Raw genomic sequence first — 24,329 nt, forward strand, 5'->3', positions numbered from 1 at the left:
ATTTTGGGTAATGGTCAAAAACTCTTTACATTCATTGTCAGCAATGGATCTTTGCTCTTTGACTATATTACCAACAATGGTTGAATAACGACTCAGCTATGTCCGGAAGGGATTGTGGTCAAATGGCAAGGCCATAGGGTTCTCATGATGCAAACCCAAGTTGAAGCCCCAAAATTGAGATCTTACCACCAGTGTGCAAGCAAGTGGCATCCCACAGGTGAAATGGTGTCCCTACAGAAGATGGAGTAGTATTCTTGTAGAAGCTGAAGGATGTAGCAACATCTCCTCAGGTGAAGTAAACCATTAGCAAGTATACAGACAAATTCCAAGATGATAGAAGAGTGGTACCCCCACATGTCAAATCGTAAGTTTTCATAGTAGACATATAGTATGGGTGTAGGCCCTATTCAAATCCTTAGCAAGATTTCAAAAATAATGTAGTTCTATACAGAGTTTCCTAGAATAGTTGTTTGTGATTTAAAAACCTATAGATGTTAGTCCAAAAAACTCCACAAACTACAACGCCATGAAAATAACCTCTAAGCTCTTAGTAATTTCAAGTTTCAACAGAAGGTAATAACTGTAGAGAAATTCTTTGCATATTGGAACTGAACAAGAAAATTGTAAATTAAGTTTGGATACATTATTAGGACAAGCTATTTCAAATTCTATCATCATTTTACCTTCATTGACTGTACTAATACCCAAATATCTTCTACAGTCTGTAGAAAGGCTAAATAACCTCCTATGATCCATGGTACCACAAAGAGCAACGTTCCAACAAGACAAACTCTACCCCATGTACCATATACTCTACTACTAACTCTAGTAGTGAGGAAAATCTAGGAAGTTTGAACACAATGTGCTATCTTAGGATTGCATCAAATCTTGTGCAGGATACAATAGAGGATTGACAATGGTCCCAACTACCTACATTCCAAACTGTAAAACCTGATTCTCCATATGTAGTAGTGACCTAGAGATCCCATAATCGTCCCGATTCTAGCAATTTCACAAGTCAAGTCAACGATTTTGAGTAATGGTGACATTGTAACTCAGATCAGCGAGTACTCGCCATAAATCACCAACTTAGGCAATACGCCAGAAATCGCTTGGAATTGCCACAACTCTGTGGCATTACTCGATCGTGCGGCTAAATAATTTGGCCACTAAAAAACAAAATCAATTTTTTTTTTTTTTTTTTTAATTTCTTTTAGTTATAACCCTAAAAGGCCTTGTTATTGTTAATTACAACAAAAAGAGAGGAAAAGTGAGAGAGAGGAAGAGAAAAGAGAAACCATAGGTTTGCAACCAGCAAGAAAGAAGAGCATCAAGGAGATCACAAATCAATTTGGCGAGGCCATAAGTTTGCACTAGGAGTATTAAGGAGCTAATAGCAACACTCCTCAACTCATAAAAAAGGAGGTAAGTGTTAAACTTCGTAGATAGTGTTGTTTTTTCTTGTATGTTAATGTATTCTTCATTGTTTGTTAAATTTAATTGCAAAGTGCAAAGTTACAAACCCTACAATGTTTTTGGAACAAATTTACAAACATGCATTTACAATTCTCTCAAAAAAATGTAGGCTTTGCTGATTTTTTTATTAGTTTAAGTTTTTAATTGAATTATCTTACTGTGGCAGCCTTAACTTTCATTTTTGACAATGCCTCTAAAGGATCCAGCATGGAAATATACCACGAAATTTCCTAGAAGGCAAAAAAATCAAACAAAATGTATTTTTTGTAAAGATACAAATTTTGGTGGCATCTATGGATTCAAATACCATATTATTGGCATGCCTGGTCATGATGTTACCGTATGCACTCAACAAACTGTTGAGGCAAAATGTTTTTGTTGAAATTAGAGACATGAACAAGAGAAGTTAAATAAAAGGCAACTTCAACAGTTAAGTACTATTGGCTCCCATACTCCCGCATCCGCAAGTTGTGTTGGAGAGGGTTCTTCTAGGCCTCTCTTTCGTGCTAGTGCTAGTGCTTCTGCTATTGATATTTACCCTATTATATTTCAACCTAGAGTGCAAAAGTCAAGATTGGATAGTTATTTTATGTCACACTACTTCTAGCGTATGACCCTCGCTTGGGAGCATGAGTTGGAACAAGGAGATTCATGATGCTGCTAGAAAACAAATTTGCAAATTTTGTACTTTTGCAACATTTCATTTATTATAGGCTCAAGGCCCAAGTCCTGGATTTTGATAAAGAGTGCATAATATTGAAGACACCCTTTAGAATATTGCGACCCTACAATATTCTCAAAGCATCCAATGATCACATCAAAATTCTCATCAGTAAGTTGGAAGGTAGTCCGAAGGAAAAAGTCATCATTACAATTGTTGGGGATCAAGGTGGTGCTGCTGACAACAAAGGCGAGCCTGGGAGGACCAAGGCCAGCACAAGGAAAATGAATGTTGGGGCCCCTTCTAATATTAGTCAGCTGAAAGATGTTGACAAAATGGACCAGTTGGAGCTGCAAGTGGCCGAGATGATGAAGAAGATGGGATAGTTCCCTTTTGATATTGTGTCTTTTGGTTAGGTGTTGTCTTTTCGTTTGCTTTCCTTTGGTTAGTTTCACCATCCTTTTGTAGTTGGCTTTGTTCATTTGTTGGCTCTATCTATCTTTGTCCCGATGTATCTCTAGGCATAATGTTATATCTTTAGTATCTTTTGTACATAGGGTTTCAGGGTCCCTTCAAAACCTGTCATTAAAATCAAAAACATTTCATTTATTATATTTAGGTAATTAATTCTTTTTTATTTGTTTTCTTTAAGTTTAAAGTTAAATTTTAATTAATTCTACTTGTGTAATCATAGATTCAAATTTCATATTTCATAATGATTTATCATCTAGTAATAATTTATTTGTGACAGATTTCTTTATTGGCAAGGCATGATAGAAGTTGTAACTATTTGTAGTTTGGGGTTTAAAGCCCCTACTGATGTTGAGTTGAGTGGCTACCTCTTAGATGAAGTGGTAGAGGATATGAAGCTTGATTTAGAGGACCACCTAAAAGCATGGAACCAAAAGGTTTGCACCATCATGACTAATGGTTGGACGGATAGGAGGAATAGAACACTACTAAATTTTCTTGTTTCCTGTGGAGGTGATTGATCATTTCTAATTTCTAGTTTCCTGCATGCACTATGAATCGTGATTGAATAATTTAAATTTTGATTTGTTGATTGATGATGATCCATGATAATTAATTGTTTTGTTTTATTTACATTTTGTAGGATCCACCATGTTCCTCAAATCTATTGATACTTCCTCTCATTAAAAATATCACATACCTATGTGAGGTTATTGAGGAAGTCATAGTAGAGGTGGGGGGAGAAAATGTGGTGCAGGTGGTGACAGATAATGCAACAAGTTATGTTGTTGCAGGTAAACTTTTAACTTAAAGTTTTAATTTTACAAGTTTTGAATATTTGATAGAAAGACAACCATAAATTTATTTGAACTTTTTTAATTCTAAGTTTCTTAATATGTGTAAATTTCTAATTAATTTAAAATTTTTGCAAGTAAAATTTTGATGGAGAGGCACTCCAAAATATTTTGGTCTCCTTGTGTGGCCAATTGCCTTGACCTCATGTTGGAGGACATTGGTAAGCTTGAGTGGGTTACATAATGCATAGAAAGGGCCAAAAATATATGCAAGTTTATCTACAATCATGCATTGGTCCTTAGCATAACGAGGAAAAACATGAAACAAAAAGAGTTAGCTCGTCTTAGTATCACGAGGTTTGTCTCAAATTTTCTCACACTACAATCCTTGTTAAAATCATGGGAAGATTTGAGGTGCATGTTTGTTAGGGTAGACTGGACTTCCTCTCTCTTTGCTACAACCACTACAGGGATAGATGTGGTAAATTGCATCTTTGATGAGGCTAGCTTTTGGACACCTAAAGAAATATTAAAGTTATATTTATTGCAATTTAACATTTAGTAATTATTGTTTAATAATTTAGTTTTATTTTTATTTTGTGGCTTAAATATCTTTTTTAAATTATATGTACGCCACTAAGCCCCTCACAAATCTCCTACGAGTTGTTGATGGAGAGAAGCCCTCTATAGGCTACATATATGAGGGCATGGATGGGGCCAAGGAGGCCATTAGATCCTAGTATGCAAGAGTGCAGGAGAAGTATGGCCCCATTTGGAAGATCATTGATAGGAGATGGCATGATCAACTTCACAGGACCGTCCATGCAGCAGCTTATTACTTAAATCCAGCATTTTGTTTATGTCCTGACTTTAAGGTGGATGAGGAGGTTCTTACTAGCCTATATATAGTGATGCAGAAGATGAGTACTGATAACAGTATCTCAATCGCAACCATTGAGCTAGATAAATTTAATAATCATAATGGGGTTGTTTTCTGTAGCACAATATGCAAAGATGCTCGAGCATCATAACAAACAAGTAAAAATAATATATTCTTCTGTTTATGACTTATAAAGTTATAAGTTATGCATTTTAATTTTTTATTTTGTAATTTAGCCTTAAAGTTGTACTTGTAAATGAGATTAATTATTTTTCTTTCCCCTTATTTCAGATAGATGGTGGCAAATGTTTAGGCCCTTAACCCCAAAACTTCAGAAAAATGCCCTTTGTATTTGAGTCAATTAGGCAACACTTTTGGATGTAAGCGCAATTGGTAGGTGTTTGAGCATATCCACTTAAAGAGGTGAAATAGGTTCTTTGTGTAGAAGTTGAATGATCTTGTCTTTGTTCATTACAACCTCTGGCTTAAGACCAAACAAATTTTGGACCCTGACAACTCTCTGATCATTCTCGTGGAGATCGATCCAAAGTCATAGTGGCTCACTAAGTCTATCGATTGAGTCTTCACTGAGGAAGACCTTGACTAGGTTGACCAAGTAGATATAGAGGTTGAGGTTATGACAATGGCAAAGTTGGATAGAGCATGTTTTGGTAAACACATACACGTACGCATAGCCATAGGCACACGCCATATTGATGTTGTTCAAGAGTCGACCTCACATGCGGGGGCTATGGCTACTTAGGCCTCTAGGACCTACCTTACACACAATTGTAGTAGGTAGACAAGATGCTCAAAGGCTAAGGCTGCGACGAAGCTTTAGGGTGATGATGAGGATGAGGATAAGGATGAGGCTTGAGCTAGAGCTTGAGCAGATAGACTTGTTTTTTTTTACAGTGTTACTGTTTCATCATCATGGATCTTAAATACATTCATTATTTGATGTCATTGGTTTTAGGGATCAATCTTACATACATTTATGATTTGACAACATTTATAATTCTATATATCTGTCATATGATCCTATGTATTCTATTTACTTCAGATACATTTTACATATGTAATGGATTTATCATTTATGTTTCTTGATTATGTATGTTAGCTTATATTTGATGATGTTATAGTTTTTTAAGTTATATTCAATAAAGGGTGCATGAAATATGTATTAAATCATTAAAATCTCTAAATTTAAATGGCTTTTTCATTTTGTCGAATTGTAGTAGAGTTCGAGTCGAGTAAGAATCGTTGAGTCCAAGCCAAGTCCGAGTTTGGGAACTATGTGTAGTACCATCAAGTATCAATAGGAATTAATAGTGGCATCCTTGGGTGGAGCTACATTTTGATGTGGCTCAGCCATAGGCGATAAAAGGTTAAGGGTCACCCATGGAAGAGCAACTATATAATCTTCCATAATGGTTATTTCACTTCTGCTAAATTGTATGAATATGCATAGGCATAAAGGCAGCATGTATCAAGACAAAGACAAAAAGATAAAGATGATAGATAAGCCATTCATATTCTGACAGGATGCCATGTACACAGCATTCATATTTACCATTTTTCCGTTACAGTTCTACGTTTTTCTCATCCATCATTAGAGTGTTATTTTATTTTTGTAACTTTTGTTCAATGTTTTACTTCCAAATTAACATCTAGGTTTTACTAATTTAGACTGTTGTCCCCCTAGATATTTATAAAGATCCATATCAGCAACTAGCACCAATTACTCTTTTCCCTCATTTAATCAACTAATGAATCTTCTGTAAAGATACACATTGTATCCCTTGTTATGTATCTTTCTTTCTAGTACCACATTGGGCTTTGATAGGAAAAATCTCAGCAATGCAATTTGTAAGTTTAATTATAAAATTTACAACATAAATCATTTTTAGTTTACATCTCACTCTTTTCAACCAGTTATTAACATGAGCAAAACAAGAGAGGTATGTGTCATTTTCTTGATTGTTGAGAAACCTATTGTTGTTCAGAATTAGTGAATTCACAATGTTTACTAATAATGTACCATGTTCACAGAGTACATTTGAGCATCAATGCCTTCCAAACCAAGGATATTTTTCTTGCAGTAGTGCCAAATGATGAGCCAATGGGATCGCATCATACAGAGTGGGAAGATTGGGAAACATTTGTCACTTTGGAGTTCACTTTCCATTGGCTGTTTTCTCTTTTTGAGTGCATATTAAATCAGCGGACTCATTTTATGAGAAAACAACATTTCCTTTTCCTCAAAAGGAATTGTTAACAAACCGAGAAACATGTTTTTTCTAGAAATGTCAAACAGTTACGACCAATACATATCTTTTGTGCTCAAGTCAATGTCCCAACACTATTTATTTGCATTTTCTCCCAGAAGCTTGGATTTAAACAAAATTGCAGCACACTAATTATATCATTCCTATATACTATTTAGAAAAATAATAATTAGCATCTCTGGTTTTGAAGAAATTAAAATTAACACCTTTCTGCTCCACCCATTGCTTCTACCATTTCCTTGCAGAGCTTCATAGGTGGTGGAAAATGTTTGGGATCGCGTCCAAGAATGTATCCAAAATCAACATGAAAAAGGCGCCCATCATCCCTTAGAAGAAGGTTATCAAGATGCCTGGAAGAACATGATTCAAAGTGAACATTTGAAACAGACATTTCAAAGGAAATAATCCATATATTATGCAATGAGAAATGGAGAACAAAAAGGCAATTTAATCCCATTGACCATAAACTAGCTAGCTAATGTATGCCATTGATATAAATAGTTTCGGTAAATATCTTAAAGATCCAAAAAGAGCTGCACAACTGATTCTACTATAGAACATGCTATTTGAATATGACGTCCCTATTGACAGTTTTAGTATAGTTATTTAATCTAGAAAAAGAAATACACAATTATTTCTACCCTATAGTATTCCTATTTGAAAATAATACCTGGCATGGCAAAACACAGAATAAAGTTTCTTGTACCAGATTTAAGAAGATATATCCATATACCTTATCATGGAGAAAAAGAAAAAAATAACCATTAAAAATCAAGGAATAATGGTATCAGCTGTCATTGAAACTTCTATGAATATTCAGATTCAAAAAACAAAAAGGAATCAAATGTGAAAATGGCAAGCATCCAATACACACAGGTATGCATGCTATACCATTACAAAGCACATTGATATTATTGTTTAGTGTTTGCATTTGTAATCGCAAATTGCATTTCCAATGATACATCTTTAACTGAAAATGTCTTATTGTTTCAACTGTTCTATCAATCTCAGATTATTCTACACCTAGCTTGAATATATTCAGGAGGCTATTTTGCCACAAGTAAGAATATAGAACACATAGAGACACATCATAATTCTCGAACTAAAGAATTCATCCTTTTTGCATTAATAAAGAGTGGAACATGTTTATCATCAAGTTGATCCCATTTGATGATCTCAATCACAATCATGAGATGATACAACATGTGTAGAGATAATCGAGGTTGCGGGTTCTGTTTTGACCTCACATATTCAGATACACCAGTATAGGAAAAGAAATGGGGTTGGCATGTTTTAGTTACAACCATTAGAGAGAACATAAATATAGATTGCAGACTAAAAACAACAATCAAGTTCAGATAACCACATTAGATCTATATGTTGCCAAATTATTCCCTGGCAACATCAGAGTCTAGTATGGTTCTTGCAGAAGTTTGTTGGACACTTTCAAAGTCTGTCCAAATTCCGTTAGACGAACCTGACACAAATTTTTCCATTTTTACAGTGAATTTATAAATCTGCTTAAGGACCAAGTCTGAATTTGGCCAAAAAAATGAATTTTTTTGACTTTTTAAAAAGAATTGGTCATTTATAGTGAATTTGACCCTCTGACCCTAAAATAGACAACTAAAAAGGCCAAAACGGTAAACATATGTCAATTGGACTGAAACATTAATAAATATGGTGGTGTATTTTGCTATGTTGCTTTACTATTAGCATAGTGGTGTGTGAACTTGAACTCGAATCCAAACTGATAACTTACATATATGGTTTCTAATCAATTTTTATGAATCTTATATCTCCAATGTCTGGAAAAGGATTTATGATTTCAAGCAGCTCAGTAAACTATTGTTTTTCAATCTCTGCACTATACAGCGTCTAATTACACCCCTAACATTCTACCCTGTCTACCCTACTGCCACCACATATTTTTGCCCAAGGACTCTCTGTTTCTTCACGCAGCTAGGCTTTTCTACCACAAACTTCAGAGTTTTCTGCCCTGTGTTCTGCATGCCATAGGGTTTCTGCACTTTCAGCACACTCTACCCATGGTTTTCCCCATACGGTTCCTAACCAGTTCTCTATCCACACATTTTTTGATGCAATTCTCTGTTGCACCCATGCTTGTTATTTGCTGGAATAGTCAATCTAATTGGCCTTCTATTGGCCCCTCATATTTGTCGCCTTCAGCAACAGTCTGTGTTGACCATTCAAACATTGGGATCAAAAAACAAAAACAAAGTTGAAAAGTTATAACCTGCAGTGCATAAAGATTCATGTGGGTATGTCCTCTGTAATGTCCCCTTTGCAAGTGTGATTAACTGCTAGAGAACCTCTGCCTATTTTAATTTCATACGCTAATTGGGATGCTGCATGGGTATAATTAGTCAATTAAGTTCTCTAAAGTTACTCATTTTGACAGAAACTTATATTTAATAAATTAGTTTATTAAAAATTAGATAGTTGACTAAGAAGTGATTACTTTTGGTCCATTTGAATTTAAAATAAAAGAAAATTTCAAGAGTCCTTTGGAGGGAATGAAAAGTTGTGGAATTGAGGAGAGAGCTAATTTTATGAACTTTATTAAACCCTAGCTTATTGTAGAGGTTGAACTTGGTTCATTCTTCAACCATATGAGAACCTTTTTGGCTATCAATTCTGTAGACAAAAGCCTGCCTAACTAATCACGTGGATTCATTTTTAAGTTGCAGTGCTGAATGTTATGTCTTTTCATTATTTTTGTGGAAAAGCCTTTAATACTTAGATTTAAGCTTCTAGTGTGTTTATAGCCTTTCATGTAAAACATTTAAGATAAAAGGACCTGTTACATAACTTATCATTAAAAAGGGTATTATGCTATTTAAGTCTTGGATATTCAACACCTTTTAGGTGTATGATCTCTTGCATTATTTATATTTTACTTACCAACTGTACATTCACCATTTTATGCAATAAAGGAACTAAAACATTATAAACCTGAGCCAGTTTTCTTCATTTGAATGGATAAATGTAGAGATTGCAACCAAGCAACAGGGTCTGCTTATCATGACAACTAGAAGGAATAACACTTATCTAAAACAATCATGAGACAACACATCTGTAACAAATCGTAAAATGTTCTCATTGATATTGGGTTTCTTAGGAGAGCGGAGGGGAAATGGTCTCATAAGAAATGCCATTGCATGGAGTGCATATCAACAAAAAAGAATGATTTGTCAAATACGGTAAAAATATGTGCAGTCTAAGACACGTTATATTTTGATTTTCAAACTGGCAACTGATATGAAAACAGCAAGGAAAAGCATTGAAGGTGATGAAGCAACATCTGTTATGAAACCAAATTCATATCCAAACTTGAATGTAGACTCATTTTATAGTAGCCAAAGTGTAAAATATACAATATCAAATAACAAATTAATGAAATGAATGGTTCATTCATCAATTTTCATGGAGTACAACTTGCCACACCACTTTTACATGTAATCAAGAATTGTTACATCATCAAAAGATTTTAAAGTTAAATAGAAACCTGTCACCAACACCAAGGATGTAAGTAATAACACAGTAACCAGCACAGCTTTTTATAAAAGTTTCAAGGCATGTTGCTGTAATGCCAAAAGGTCCACTTTCATCAGGGTGGTATTGCTGCAGATAATTTATGATACTCCGATGCTCTGATAGAATCTGATTACAAATCCAAACAGGTATGTCATATAGTGTGTTATAAACAACGAATAATACATCCAGATTGGTATTTCATCATGAAATAACATATAGATGGGTAAAAAAAAAAGTTAGAAATGCTATGCAATAGCACATTTTTCATTTGGGATTAACGAGAACAGATTAGTGCTTCATTCGGTCATAGATACAAGTTACAACAAATCTAATCGAAAAATACAACTGCTTTAGTTTCAGGTATTTAAATACAAATGCATAAAACATGTAATATAGCTAACATATCTCAGCTTTATCTTCTGACCATGCAAGTATGATGTAACTGCTTGTGTGTGATTTGGGTCACGATTGTGAAGTAAAATGGAGAGTATTCAAGATATTCAAATGCGTATGAAACTTTTTGATTAAAACAATGATGATAGCTTCCCTCAACAGAAAACATTTCAATTTCTCCAAGGAGACCAAATGAATAAAGCGATACCAATGCAAAGTTATATGAAAAGTGCACATAATACATGAAAATGAATGAGGCCTGTTATAAGATCAGTAAAGTGCTATACAATAGAATTCCACTTACTTGGGCTAAGGAAATTGATGGTATAAACTCCAGCATTCCTTCATCTTGACCTGTTGCCAACACTCTGTATGGAGTTAACTGTAGATCGAGATTTTCCAGCTTTAAGAGTCGATCCATTAGAGAGACCATTTGAATGACCTGTGTATTTATTTAGAAGATAAGAAATAAATTCTTGAACATTAACTCCTCTATTGATGATCGTCTTATGTACCTAGCATGACTTAAAAGGGCTATTTTTTTTAGATGAGAAACCAAAATATGAAAATACACTTCGGCCACAATATCTTATTATGTTTTAAAAACACTGCATAGAAAAACCAATTCCAACTTTTCACAGTTTAAATCAAAAGAATCCTATATTTTTGGAATGTAATAGGTGAGAATTGTGAGATGATACTCTTTGGGTCGTTGAGTACTTTGTATTTTTTTGGCTGGGCAAGTTCTCACAAGTTTAGCTCTCACGATTTTAAAGACACAAAAAACAATGGATAAAAATATCCATGCAGGTAAAATGTTGGTTAAAATATAATTCTGACTAATCATTTTTTATATGAAACCAAGCATTTTCTCTTTTCAAAATGTCCGTTTTTAAGTTCATACATTTTGTAATTGAATTTTACATAAAATATGTTTCTTTAAGAGATTTTCTTTTCAGTACTTTCTAAGTAGCTGAGTTTTTGCAAGTTTTTGTTGAGTTGAAAATTTTGGGCTTGCTGGGCACTCTCCGAGTCTGAGTCTGTGCAACTATGGGTGAGGCAAAATTGTTTACCCATGTACATAAGTTATCCAATCTCAAAAAAAAAAAAGATTGCTACTCTCTCGAAGGAATCTATTACCTAGCATATCAATATTCATCAAAAAGTAATAGAACCAGATGGAAGGCCTAACACAATTTCCATCTAGCAAAAGTATTAGTATACATGTACATAACAAGCAGAAAATAAACTAGAAAATAGAGAATTGTCAATTGCTCCTGCAGAAGAGAAAGAATGGGACAAAGAAGACACAAAATATGAGATAACAGACCCATCAACGATAGAAGAAAATTGTTACCATAGTGACCTCTGTAGTCTTCAATGATGGGTATATCCTCAAAGGCATCTTCACAGTGTTTCTGTGAGTTTTGAGAATGCAAGGGCACAGTTTTTTGGGTTGAAAAATGTAATAACCCTCACCTGGTTACAACTTGAACAACTCCGCTTTCACCAATTTCTCCACACCAATCACATGGTTTGACATTTTGTCAAACACTTGGCAAACAACTCTCCAGCAATGTAATTGGAAATGCAAACATGTTTTAATGTTCTTTGCTGTAGCGAAGATGTATGTTCTGCTTGCATTTAATTCTTAATTCTGCCAATTTAATTGATGAAAGTATATACGTTACTGAAATGAACTTATGTCATATTCAAATGGCGTACAAAGAACCTGTTAACAGTTGATATAGAACTCAGAATTGTCCAGTATGTTGTATGACTCCAGATTGAAATGTGCAGGCCATAGGCAACTCTCCTAGTTGTATTTGCCAACCTCCTACAAGCCGCCCAGACCAAATAGCAGGACCTTAGAAGCATATTGCAGGCCACTATAATTAAATGCTGGCCCTCCGATTTGAATCGCAGGTCACTGTATTATATCACAGGTCTCAGATAATGCAATGCCTGCCTCCCCAAACAATGATTGCAACTCCAGTAAATAGATTCAGGTCATACAAACCAGTTGCAGACCTGTGTGGAAACAGTTCAGCCCCTTCACTTGCATACCTAGGCCTCCAGCTATGAATGCCACTTTCCAGAATGAAGCACAGGGTCCATGACTAGATTGCAGGTACCTTGCAAACTAACGTAGCCCTAAATTCCCAATCCCAGGGCTTGTATAATCAAACGCAGGCTATAAAAATTTAATCACAGGCCTTGCGTATTCAAACGCAGGTCTGGCATAATGATTGCAGGTGTGTTAACAAACCCAGTTGCTAAACTTACTGATATTTGCAGCCTTTCTAAAACACCACAAGCCAATCGGTCTCTCTCCCAAATATCATTCAGTCAGTCCCTCACAAAACAAACTTTAGCAATTGAATTTCTTGTACAAATTGACCTTCTCAACTACAAGCAATATAGAGGAGAAAGGTCCAAACAATTTGTTATACCACAGCAACAAATTGTTGTACAACCCCAAATAATTATGTTGGGTGGATATTTTGCAACCGACAATCTTCGGTAAAAATTTAGTTGCAAAATAGGATGACCAGCCATAGCGTATGAGACAAAGTCTCTCCTACCTTAAAAGGAAGGCTCCCCTTTCTCACCGTTCCTTGGATCAACTCAAGGTAAGCAAGAAATTGAGAGATTTATAAACAGGCTGTTACTATTATCCTTTCTTCTTAACTTTCAAGAAAAGATCCACTTACTCGTAGAGCGAATAATGGGCAAGGTGAATCTCTAACTACACTTCTATCAAAAGCTGGAAACAGTGATACCGATAAACTTTAACTAACTCAAAGACTAGCCAAAATGTACCAGTTTGGCTCCAAGTCCAGTTGTATTTCTATACGGTAAAAGCTTTACAATTAGGGCACAAAGACTCCTAAAAGTAAGAACAATCTAACTCTTTTGCGAGTTAAGACGAAAATACAAGCTACAGACAAAGCTTCTAGCTATGGATTTTCACAATTGTTCCTGGTCAAAGCTTGGGCTTCAATTGTTTCTTAACTCTTTTCTATGCTCTTTTATTGAACACACAATAATAACATGAATTAAGAAAATAGGCACAAATTACAGTCAAAGCTTCAAATCCAATTGCTTCTTTTATTCACTTATCTCCCAAATTCGTACTACACAATCAAAGTTATGCTTGCACAAATGTGGCAGAGCTTTCTTGCATACAACAAAAGATGATTTTTACAATGAGGCAAAGAAGTTGAGAAAAAGGCGGACGAAAAAGTGGGAGCAACTCAACCAACTTTGACCAAGTTTAACTACAGAAGAAAATAACGAGGTTACATGCAACTCGCATTACATCTCTTTACATACATGTAACTTGCATTACATGTAATTACACGTTTTCATATAATGCATCTTCTCCAACTACAAACATGAAAGAAGAAGAAAGAAGATGGAAGAGAAGGGAACAATTCTAAACAGCCTTGTACTTGACAATGCAATCTCAAATGATAATAGGATTGGGCGTTCCTGTACCTTGTACTGTTGCATTCACGTTGATAACCATGGTCTTGCATCTTTTTGTAACCTCTGACTTTGATGAATTGTCCATTGTCATGTGGAAACTTAATGTGATCCATCTTTTCTCGTTCAAGTTGTCGTGAATTCTCCTTTGTAGATTAGCACATTCTGGATTCTCTAACACTTTGAAAACCTTCTTGATGATGTTCAAATGTAAACTCGGAATAACTTTCCATCAGCATTTTTAACCTTTTTTTTTTTGCTATAAAGTGTTTGACACATGGGAATGCATGCAAATGGAGATTGCTGATTTTCAAAATGTGACTTGAGCTTTCAAAATGTCATTGTACGGAAAATGGATTACATGTAAATGCAACATGTAACAAAGGATAAAGGATGAGATCAAAAGCATGGAAAGATGCAGAAACATGGGAAAGCATGTATTTGCTCATAGAGGCGCGAATACATATGGAGAGGCGAAAATGAACTTTATAGACCCCTTTGAGGAAAAGTAAGGTCAAAGTACATGGAAAAACATGCACATGACATCTTTTTGACTTTTCAAAAAGTGACTTTTAATCAAAATCGAACCTTTTAGATGCAATTACACGTAAGACATTTCGTGTAATCGTGTCGTGCAAATGGAAGCGGAAAGTGAGATGGGTGAAAATGGAAGCAAAAAATGGGATTACATGCATATGTGGATGGTGAATGAAATGAGAAAACATGTAATCGCATTTCGTTGAGTGAGAGATGAAGTGTTGTGACATAGAAATGGAAAGTGGAGTGAAGTGAAACGTGCTCAAGTTCTTGGGAAAGAACTTGCAGTTTCTTCCAAAATGGAAAAAAAACCGAAATGCAAACAAGCAAGACACAAAAACAAGCACATGCCTTTGGCAAAAGACTCAAACATGTCAAGATGCAATGCACTTCAACAAGTAATTTCGAATTTGGAGTTTGAGGAAATTCCAAAAGTGTGAAAATGAGAGTTTTCATCATTCTTAAAGGCAAAATGTACTTTTCATGGCATATATATGGACAAATGGCAATCACCAAGCAATAATATGCATGGAAATAGCAAGATAAGCATGAATTGATGAGCAAGTTAGAAAGATTCCACTTACATGAAGATTAAGTGCCAAAAATGAAGGAGAAAGAGCCAAAATAGCAAGTTTTATAGACTTAAGACCAATTCTCCCTTAAATCCGAATTTTCAAACAACCTTTTGACTTTTTCCGCACTTGCATGTAATGGACATTCATTAGTCGAATTTGACATGAAAGTGTCAAATAAATGATCTCCAAAGACAATATCATGCATTTAAAACTCAAAAACAATCCCTCTTGATCAAAGGTATGGGTTGGAAATGCATTTTTTTGAGTTTTTTGAACAAAAACATGACTTTTTAATGCAAAAATCTGGGCCGTTTTTGCAAAAACGTGGGCATGTTTTTGAGTCATTTTTGACTTGTGAATACAAAAATGACTTCCCCAAATGGATATGCATCGATCCAAATGCAAAAAGGTGGCTTCAAAACGCATAAAAGTGGATTTAAACCCCAATTTTCCGGGCATTTTAAGCAAAAACGTGATTCATCATGAAAGTTTCAAGCAAAAACGTGATTCATCATGAAAGTTTCAAAAACGTTTTTGAGGCAAATGAATCCATTTTAGAAGAAAGGAAACTCATTGTCATGCAAAAATGTTTCAAATGGAACAAAACTCATGCAAATCCATTGAGAAAAACTCAAGTTATGAGCAAAAATGAAGGAATTTTGGAGTTTCCACAAAAACGTGCCCTAGATATGAACTCTCAAAAATGGTTTCCAACACATCAAACTCATCTTTGATGGAAGCAAAATGATCACCAAGTAACGCTTTGAATGCAAAAGATTTCATTCAAATCCATGGAGAAAATCTTGAGTTATAATCAAAAGCGAAGGTTTTTGGAGCAAGAACATGTTTTCTTCACAAAATAGGACATTTTTATATTCATTACATATTTTAAAACATGTTGGAAGACAAAATCGAACCTTTTAGAGACCATTGCATGTTTTAAAATATGTCTTTAGACATAATCTCACCTTTTGAAGCTCATTGCATATTTTAAAATGTGAAAGACTCCAAAATCGGACCTTTTGGAGTCACTTACATATTTTACAAACATGTCTCACCTCTTTTATGCATAAGCACAAAAACTTTACTTTTCGTGTCATTGCATCAAAAAGGTCCACTTTTACAAACTTTTGATGTAATGACATGAAAAGTATCCTCAAAGTGAGTTTTTATATGCAATAACATGAAAAGTTTCCTTTTTCATAGTTTTTTACATGCATTTGCACATAAAAAGTCCACTTTGAGGCTTTTAAGTTATGTATTTCACTTAAATTTATAAAAATGTCATCAATATGGGTCAAAAATAACATTTATGCATCATATTATCCAATATAACACATAAAGAATAGTTTAAAGCGACATTTAAATAAGTATTTGATTTTAAAATCAAAAATTAAAAAATGTAACTATATAGTTCTATAGTCACTTTAAGTGAAAAATAAAAAAGTAACTCAACTTAAAATTATAACATAAAGTGCACAATAGTCACTTTAAGTTATAATTTAAAGATAAAGTAACTTAAAAACATAACAAAAAGTGAGTAAAATGTTATATTTTCAAAAAGTGAATGTCAAAATGAAAATATAACATCATTTTTTTTAATTCGTACAGTTGCACCTAAAATGTTCACTTTTGAGGCACTAAAATGACCAAATCTCTTGACTGACAAATCCAATTGACCTCTAGGTTAGACCAAAACGAAGTGGAAAACGTAAGGCATGACATGAGCAAATCCAAAGGACTAAAAACAAGCAAACACAAACTCAAAATCAAAGAACAAACTGTGAAGGCTTCAAAAATCAAGCAAAGGCTCGATAGAAAACAAAACAAAAAAGACTTGACGAAGACCTTCAGTAAAAGGATTCATTATATCAATTGGTACTGATTGGTTGATCAATACTAACCAATTAAATAACGAACTAAACTCAGAGAAATGCAAAACTAAGCTTGAAAAAGTTTCATACTGTTACCTACATTTTGTGGTGACAAAATGCAGGACAACAAATTCAATCTCCAAGATTCTTAGAATTAATTCACAATAACTCAACTATGAATTACCATGCATTTATCAATTCCAAACCTTATACTTCAGCAAGGGCAAATAAGAACATCAATCCTCAAAAATCTTGACAAGACAACAAAAAGAAAATAGATAATTGGATGCCTTTCTCCGCAAATAGGGCTCATATTTACAATCTCCAAATGGCAGAAGTTTCCCAAACGTAACTCCACTTAAAAGGCTTCCTCAACACAACATCATTTTATAAGATTTAAATATAATAAGTGTCATATGATAATGTAGACTTAATATTTATTTAATAAATATAAACCCACACAATAAATAGCTACATACACTGCAAACATGTTACATCTTTATATCTTATATTGCAATACATCTTTTCATAACTAACATTTTAAGATGTAATAAAAAAGTAAATAATTGAACATTGCATTGAGTCAAAACATTTAACATTGAACATAAATAGTCAAATCAGCAAATAGTCAACACCAGGATGTCGCCCCATCCTCAGCAGAGGTGGCAAAATCTGGTGGCGCCACTGGGGACAAGGGAACAGAGTCCCCAAGTCCCTAGTGCATCCCCATCTCCTGGACATGGACGAAAAAAGGGGGGGGAGGAAGCGTCCTCGTGTTACTATGAAAAATAGTAAATGCACCACTGAGACCCTCAAATCCCATTGCCAGCTTATGAGGGTAACTATGATGAACTAACTCAATCAACTGCAAGAGCTCACCAAATAGGGGAACATTACAAAACAATGTTCCCAAATTTTGGGATGGCAATTAAAATTTAAACTTGAAAAATAAATTAAAAACTTTTAAAAACTTTACAAATCAAACAAACTGAAAAAGCTCTAAGTTTAATAAGTAAATACCAAATGCAATATGTTGAATATGGAATCCATTGATCCAATAAAAAATCCTTTTTCTACTTAACAATCTAGACAGGAAAAAGTAATGCACATTCGATATCTTGTTTGCATTTACATTAAAGAAATATGGAGTTAAAAGCCAAGCTTAAGATAAAAGGGAGAAGTCACTCCTTATTTTGGAGTGTGTTTCTTTTATTGTGTATTGAACACAATCTATGCATGTTGCAACTAAAAAAGGAACGTACTTGAGAAACAATAAAATGTTATTCCAAAGACAAGGAAACATAAGTTTCAAACAAGAATATTTGTTCTTCCTATTTCTTGTGTAATTGTACTATCCTCCCTATTTCTCGTGTAATTATATTGTCCTCCCTATTTCTTTTGTGGGGGGAGGAAGCATCCTTGTGTTACTATGACAAATAGTAAATGCACCACTAAGACCCTCAAATCCCACTGTCAACTCATGAGGGTAACTATGATGAACTGACTCAATCAACTACAAGAGCTCGCCAAAAATGGGGACATTATAGAAAAATGTTCCAAGATTTTGGGATGGCAATTAAAATTTAAACTTGAGAAATCAATAAAAAAAAGTTGAAACTTTATGAGTCAAACAAACTGAAAAGGCTGTAAGTTTAATTAGTAAATACCAAATGCAGTATGTTGAATATGCAATCCATTGATCCAATAGAAAAATCCTTATTCTACCTAACAATCCAGACAGGAAAAAGTAGCGCACATTTGATATCTTGTTTGCATTTACATTAAAGAAATATGGAGTTGAATGCCAAGCTTAAGATGAAAGGGAGAAGTCACTCCTTATTTTGGAGTGTGTTTCTTTTATCATGTATTGAACACAATCTACGCATGTTGCAATTTAAAAGGGAACATACTTGAGGAATAATAAAAAATTATTCCAGAGACAAGGAGACATAAGTTACATCTGTTCTTCCTATGCCTTCTGTAATTGTACTGTCCTCCCTATTTCTCTTGTGTAATTATATTGTCCTCCCTATTTCTCCTGTATAATTGTTTTATTCTCCTTTTTGTACAGCGTAGTCTACACATACATTGCAACTTATAAAAGAACATACTTGAGGAACAATAAAAGTTTATACCAAATACAAAAGGAAACATAAGTTACCAACAACTATATATGTTCTTCCTATTCCTCAAGTTATTGTATTGTCAACCAAATATCTTGTGTAATAATATTATCCTCCCTATTTGTCCTGTATAATTGTTTAATTCTCCTTGTGTGGCTTGATAAATATAATATAGTCTTTAAGTATGTTTTACAATTTCAATCATTTTCCTTGTTTTTGGATAATGGAGTATGATCCAAAAATTTGATTTAAAATACTTTTAACATTACTTTTACAAAAAGCATTCTTAATCAAACAATAGCTAAAATAACTTTTTCTGCTAACTGGAAGTCTATCACTAGACATAACTATTACTAATATTATTTCAATGTGCTTGGTCAATATCCTTCCTTTCTATATGTTGTCTTTGTGATACAGTTTTTAATACAAGCTAATAAGTTATAATATGGCATGTTTGTTGTACATTGTCTATCTCACATTATGCATATAAAATTTCACTATTATATACAGAAAGACTTCTTATCTCTTTTAGATCATAATTTAAATTCTTAACCTAGTAAAGAAAAAAGTGACTTACAAGTTGATCTTGTCTGATGTCATCCCCCTTTTTGAACATCACTTTCCATTTCCCACCATCTGCAGTCTGGAAAGTCAGGCGTAGAGGATGTAGAGCACTCTTGAATAGAGATGATTCTGATGGTATTATTCCACTAAGTAGAACTTTGGGTTCCAAAGGCAACCGTATAGGCTGGAATGAAAACCAAAAAACGTATGTTTTAATTTTTTTAGTTTCAAAATGTGCCAACATAAACAAGTGTAAACTGCAACTTAAGTATTGAAGAATATATATGCACAGAAAGCTTTAATTTGTACATGCATAAATAATCCTAAAATAATCATTTTTAAAATTCAGCAACAGATATCTTTACCCAAAGAAAAATAGATTATTGCAGTGACCTTTTCAAAGTAGGTGAGCTCACTAAGAAGACCTCCAAGTAATTCTCGCAATTTCTCAATTTTCTTCTGAGTCCCACCTCGGACATTTTTAACATCCTTCATGATTCTGCACAATTTTGCAGTTAATTCTGTCTGATTCACCAAACTATGCCACAGCTTGACACCATAATCATCCTCTTTCCCCTCAGGCTTATACTGGAAACAGAAAGTAAAATCTAAAGATTAAAAAGGTATACTCAAGACACACTTTTATAAGACAAAACACGTAGCACCCAGGCATGCATAAAGGCTACAACATTTAATCACTTCAAACTAATGCTGAATGTATGAGAATTGCATGAGTGCCAAACAAGCATACATTGATTACTCTATCAACAGCAGGAAGAAGAAATATTTAAAACTATTTATCTATCTAGTGAACCCGTCATGAACCAAATGAAGAATTTGAAGAATTATCAAAAAAATCAAAATGTTCTATAATATGTTAATGTTTAAAAGTCATCAAAATCTAAGTAAATTTTGAACACAGGCATGACTCAGAGAGAGATATTGGTCACAAAATCAAATATCAATAAATTAATTCCTACACTACACATTGGTAGCAAATAGTAAATACATTTTCTCATGACTGTTATTCCAAACCACATGTATAAAGCGACATCATGTGTATATTTATCTGCTGGGTGATCTTTAATTTGTAAAATGTACCACTATAATTGTCCATCTTGTAACTCCTGTCCAGTAAAATTGTAGGAAAATAAAGCTTACTTTCTCCATAGTCACCATAGTGTCTTAAGTGGTTTGTTAATATTGCTAATTTTGGCTTTTAGAATCTAGAATAAATAGCGTGTTTATGTTTGTCAAATACATCTTCCAAACTCTATATAAAATGATGAAACTCACTGTAACTGTCCCTTCGTTATCTAATAGAACAGTGTTGTGTTCTATTTTAACATAGTATCAAAGCAGGGGATCTTGTGAAAAACACATAAATCACATGTTATTTTCATCGAAAGTTGCAGATATTTTTACCTAAATTTGAAACAAAAAAATCAAAACCATTTCTACAAATTGTGTGCCAAATTCCATAGTTACACTTTGCTGAGGATGTTTGGTAAGTCCTACGGCTGATAGAAAAAGAAAACCATTATTTTTCAAATAAAAATTACACAAAATACAATATAAAAAATTAACCACTAGTGTTTTTCCGGAATAGAGGAGTCATGCAGGCAGCACAAGCATTCATGCAAGAGATGAAGGACATGCAAAAAAGGCAAATGTCATGATTAGATGTTGCTAGGGCACACTGGTTACAAGTAATGCTTGTGCTGCTAATAAACATCGATTAGCTAAGCAATCAAACAAGGAATTAACTAATAATCATTTAAAATAATGAAAGCTGAAATACAAGTAAACTGATCAAAACCATTTACATAACAAGCCGATTTGTTGTGCTTTGGAAATGTATGATAAAGGATAGCTAAGTTGTCAGCGATTAACATAAATCAAGAGAAAGGGTGTGATTGAATTAAAGAAAAGACATGTCATTGGATGCAAACATTCCCAATGTATAAAGATATAAGATGGAATTCAATCTCATTACGGAAAACGTCAATCATCATGTCTTTTATCTCCTCTTACATATCCTGTTCGGGTAGCTCAATTGAGCATTTCAGCCTAAGTGTCAAAGGCTGGTTGCATACATTTCAGGATCAACATCAGAGAGAGCACCACCATTGTTCCAAGCCTATATAGTCAGATCTGAAACAGCATCATCGATTACTGTTGGAAGCATATAAATTTGGATCAGAAACAGCAACCAATGGCTGTAAGCAATGCCCTTATTATTGCACATTCATAAAGAAGTGATATTTGGAAAGAGATTGTGTAAGTTTAAAGACCAATATCAGACACAGCGAAAGCATCATCAAGAAAATTCCTAGTTTACATCAATATATCAGGAAAAGCATTACGTCGCTATAAGCAGTTGGACAGGCCGAATAACTGAGAGGGGGGTGAAACGGTTATTCCCACACAAATTATAAAACATTTTCTGTCAATAAACTTACTAACAGTACCAATAACAAATTTTGATCTATCAGTTAAGTGCATTTAACATATACTGAAAATGTAAACGTGAAAAGTGCAGGAACATCGAGATTTATGTGGAAATCCAAACTGGAAAAAAACTATTGACACAAAAGTCTGCACCCTTGCTTAAGGTATGGCCCTTAAGCAACCTCGTGTAACATGGAAACAATCTCTAAGTTGTGGGACTTGAACTGTGAGATTGAATCTCCGGAGAAGGTCGGTTTCCTTACAATCAGGATGCACCTAACTACTGCTTGAGAGGAAAAGGAAGAAGGAGATGCATAAAATCAAACTACCTAATCTAATCTAGAGGGGGTGATGTAACTAATTGAAACAATTACAACTCTGCACTTATATGCTCAATACATCAATGAAAAGCCCAAATACACAGATCCTAACTCTATTCTACTCCCCAAGAAACATATGCAAGTTTAGAACTGATCAAATACTAGAAGGAAAGAAATCTTCACAATACAACAATCATCACAGCTTGAACACAACATACAAACTTCAGAAACTAGAAAGAAACATTCAAAACAAGGCAAGATACATGCACAAATCATGAATGGCAAGAAGAGGTAAAGAAGAGAGCTCTTTCATTAATGCAAGGCAAGGAATACAGTTGCAAAGCACAAGGCTACTGGAAGTAGACATGACAGAACAGAGGAGAACCCCCAAAACATATTTACAACTGCCTTTTATAGAGTTCAAGCATAACTCTGATGTTTACACTGAATTCAAACCCCAACCAAGTGGAATTGAGTTGCAGAGGAGAGCAATAACTGAGAAGCAGGGAAGAAATCTGATCAGATGCATGTCCCCATGCAGGAAATCTGATCATTGCGTGCAAATCTGACCTTGAATAGACAAAAAAAGTGGTCGTAACTGCTCTGGCTAGTAGATGGACAACCAAGGCAGCAGAAGGATGAAAAGTGCATTTACTAGGCATGGAGAACACCAAAAAGGTGGCTGCAGATGATCCAAGAATCGATTTGCCATTAACGAATACAAAAGGTTCTTTTTTATTTATATCAGTACCCAAGTATACATATGTGCCTCACACTAAGTGTGTGATATCACCAATGCAAAAGATATTAAATTACATTTAATCTCAAAGCGCCAACCACAAATCTAGGACATACTTAAGAATACTTAACCAACATGCTAAACATGATCCATAGATAGGTTGCCTTATGATATTACAATTCACATCACATAGGTCAAATGCCACAATCAAGTCCAAAAGATGAAAACACAAGATAACGGATACCACCAATAGAACAATCTTCATAGTATGTTGTAGCTACACCAAAGCCATCTGATGAACAGCACTACTGCTCAGATATCAAAAATATATGAAGAAGCATTTGTAGCCACAACAATCACCAAGAAATGATAGAAATAGTTGAACACCAAAAGCATACAAGTGCACTGATACATGTCAAGCATAAATAGAACATAGTACACTTGCCTGAAGCACTAACATTAGAAGCATTCATATTGAACCTTTCTTGTGCACAACCAAAACTCATGTTCCATCACCAATAACCAATAGAATATATCTGAAACTACCAACAACCAAACAATACCACCAGCGTATTGGTATGGATGACATCCATAACAACTAATGTCAGTACTAGCTCACTAATTCTAACAATCTTCCCATTTCGTATTGATGGTAAAACTCCAAAAAACCAAAAAGTTGAAAAACTGATTTGCCAAAAATTCAAACACACCAAAAACCAAGAACACTCCCCCTTAGTAGATGCGATCTTCATTTTTTCTCCTTTTCTGTTCTCTCTCCCCCTTTTTGCTACAAGCCCCCCAGCTTCCACACAATCTACCCCTCCATAACCTTTATGAATGACATCTTCGGACCAAATATCCTCATAATGATAATCTTTGGACTGCAAAGTATCTATAATTGTAGGTATCAAAAATCCTGTAAGAGTAAAAGTCCTATCATGTTTGGGATCACATCCAATCTGTAACACTTTTTCCCCACGTCTAGCTAGGGCAATTGAAATATTACAACTAGTGGTTGATTTAACTCTGGTACTGGTATCCTTCCATTCCAGTTGTTCGAGTGACTGGTTTCCCAGTAGCTGGATTCCTAAAATTCTATGGGCGGCCCTACTATTCTATGGGCAGTGGGCAATCTA

General features: G+C 34.4%; 1 protein-coding gene across 15 annotated transcripts in view; it reads right to left on the reverse strand.

Moving 5' to 3' along the window:
* The window catches only part of LOC149555204 (phosphatidylinositol 3-kinase, root isoform-like), a 130,211-nt gene that overhangs the window by 18,000 nt on the left and 87,882 nt on the right, over positions 1-24,329 (reverse strand). For all 15 annotated transcript variants that reach the window (XM_089829267.1, XM_089829272.1, XM_089829269.1 and 12 more), the window contains 5 exons: positions 20,077-20,271; positions 19,697-19,867; positions 10,826-10,963; positions 10,100-10,254; positions 6,777-6,920 (listed from right to left, as the gene is read on the reverse strand). In XM_089829267.1, the coding sequence (XP_089685393.1) occupies positions 6,777-6,920; positions 10,100-10,254; positions 10,826-10,963; positions 19,697-19,867; positions 20,077-20,271 (803 nt within the window). The remainder of the gene's footprint in view (positions 1-6,776; positions 6,921-10,099; positions 10,255-10,825; positions 10,964-19,696; positions 19,868-20,076; positions 20,272-24,329) is intronic.

Source organism: Cupressus sempervirens, chromosome 5, assembly GCF_028749045.1.
Source record: "Cupressus sempervirens isolate cs-2001-9-10 chromosome 5, ASM2874904v1, whole genome shotgun sequence".
NCBI lineage: Eukaryota > Viridiplantae > Streptophyta > Pinopsida > Cupressales > Cupressaceae > Cupressus > Cupressus sempervirens.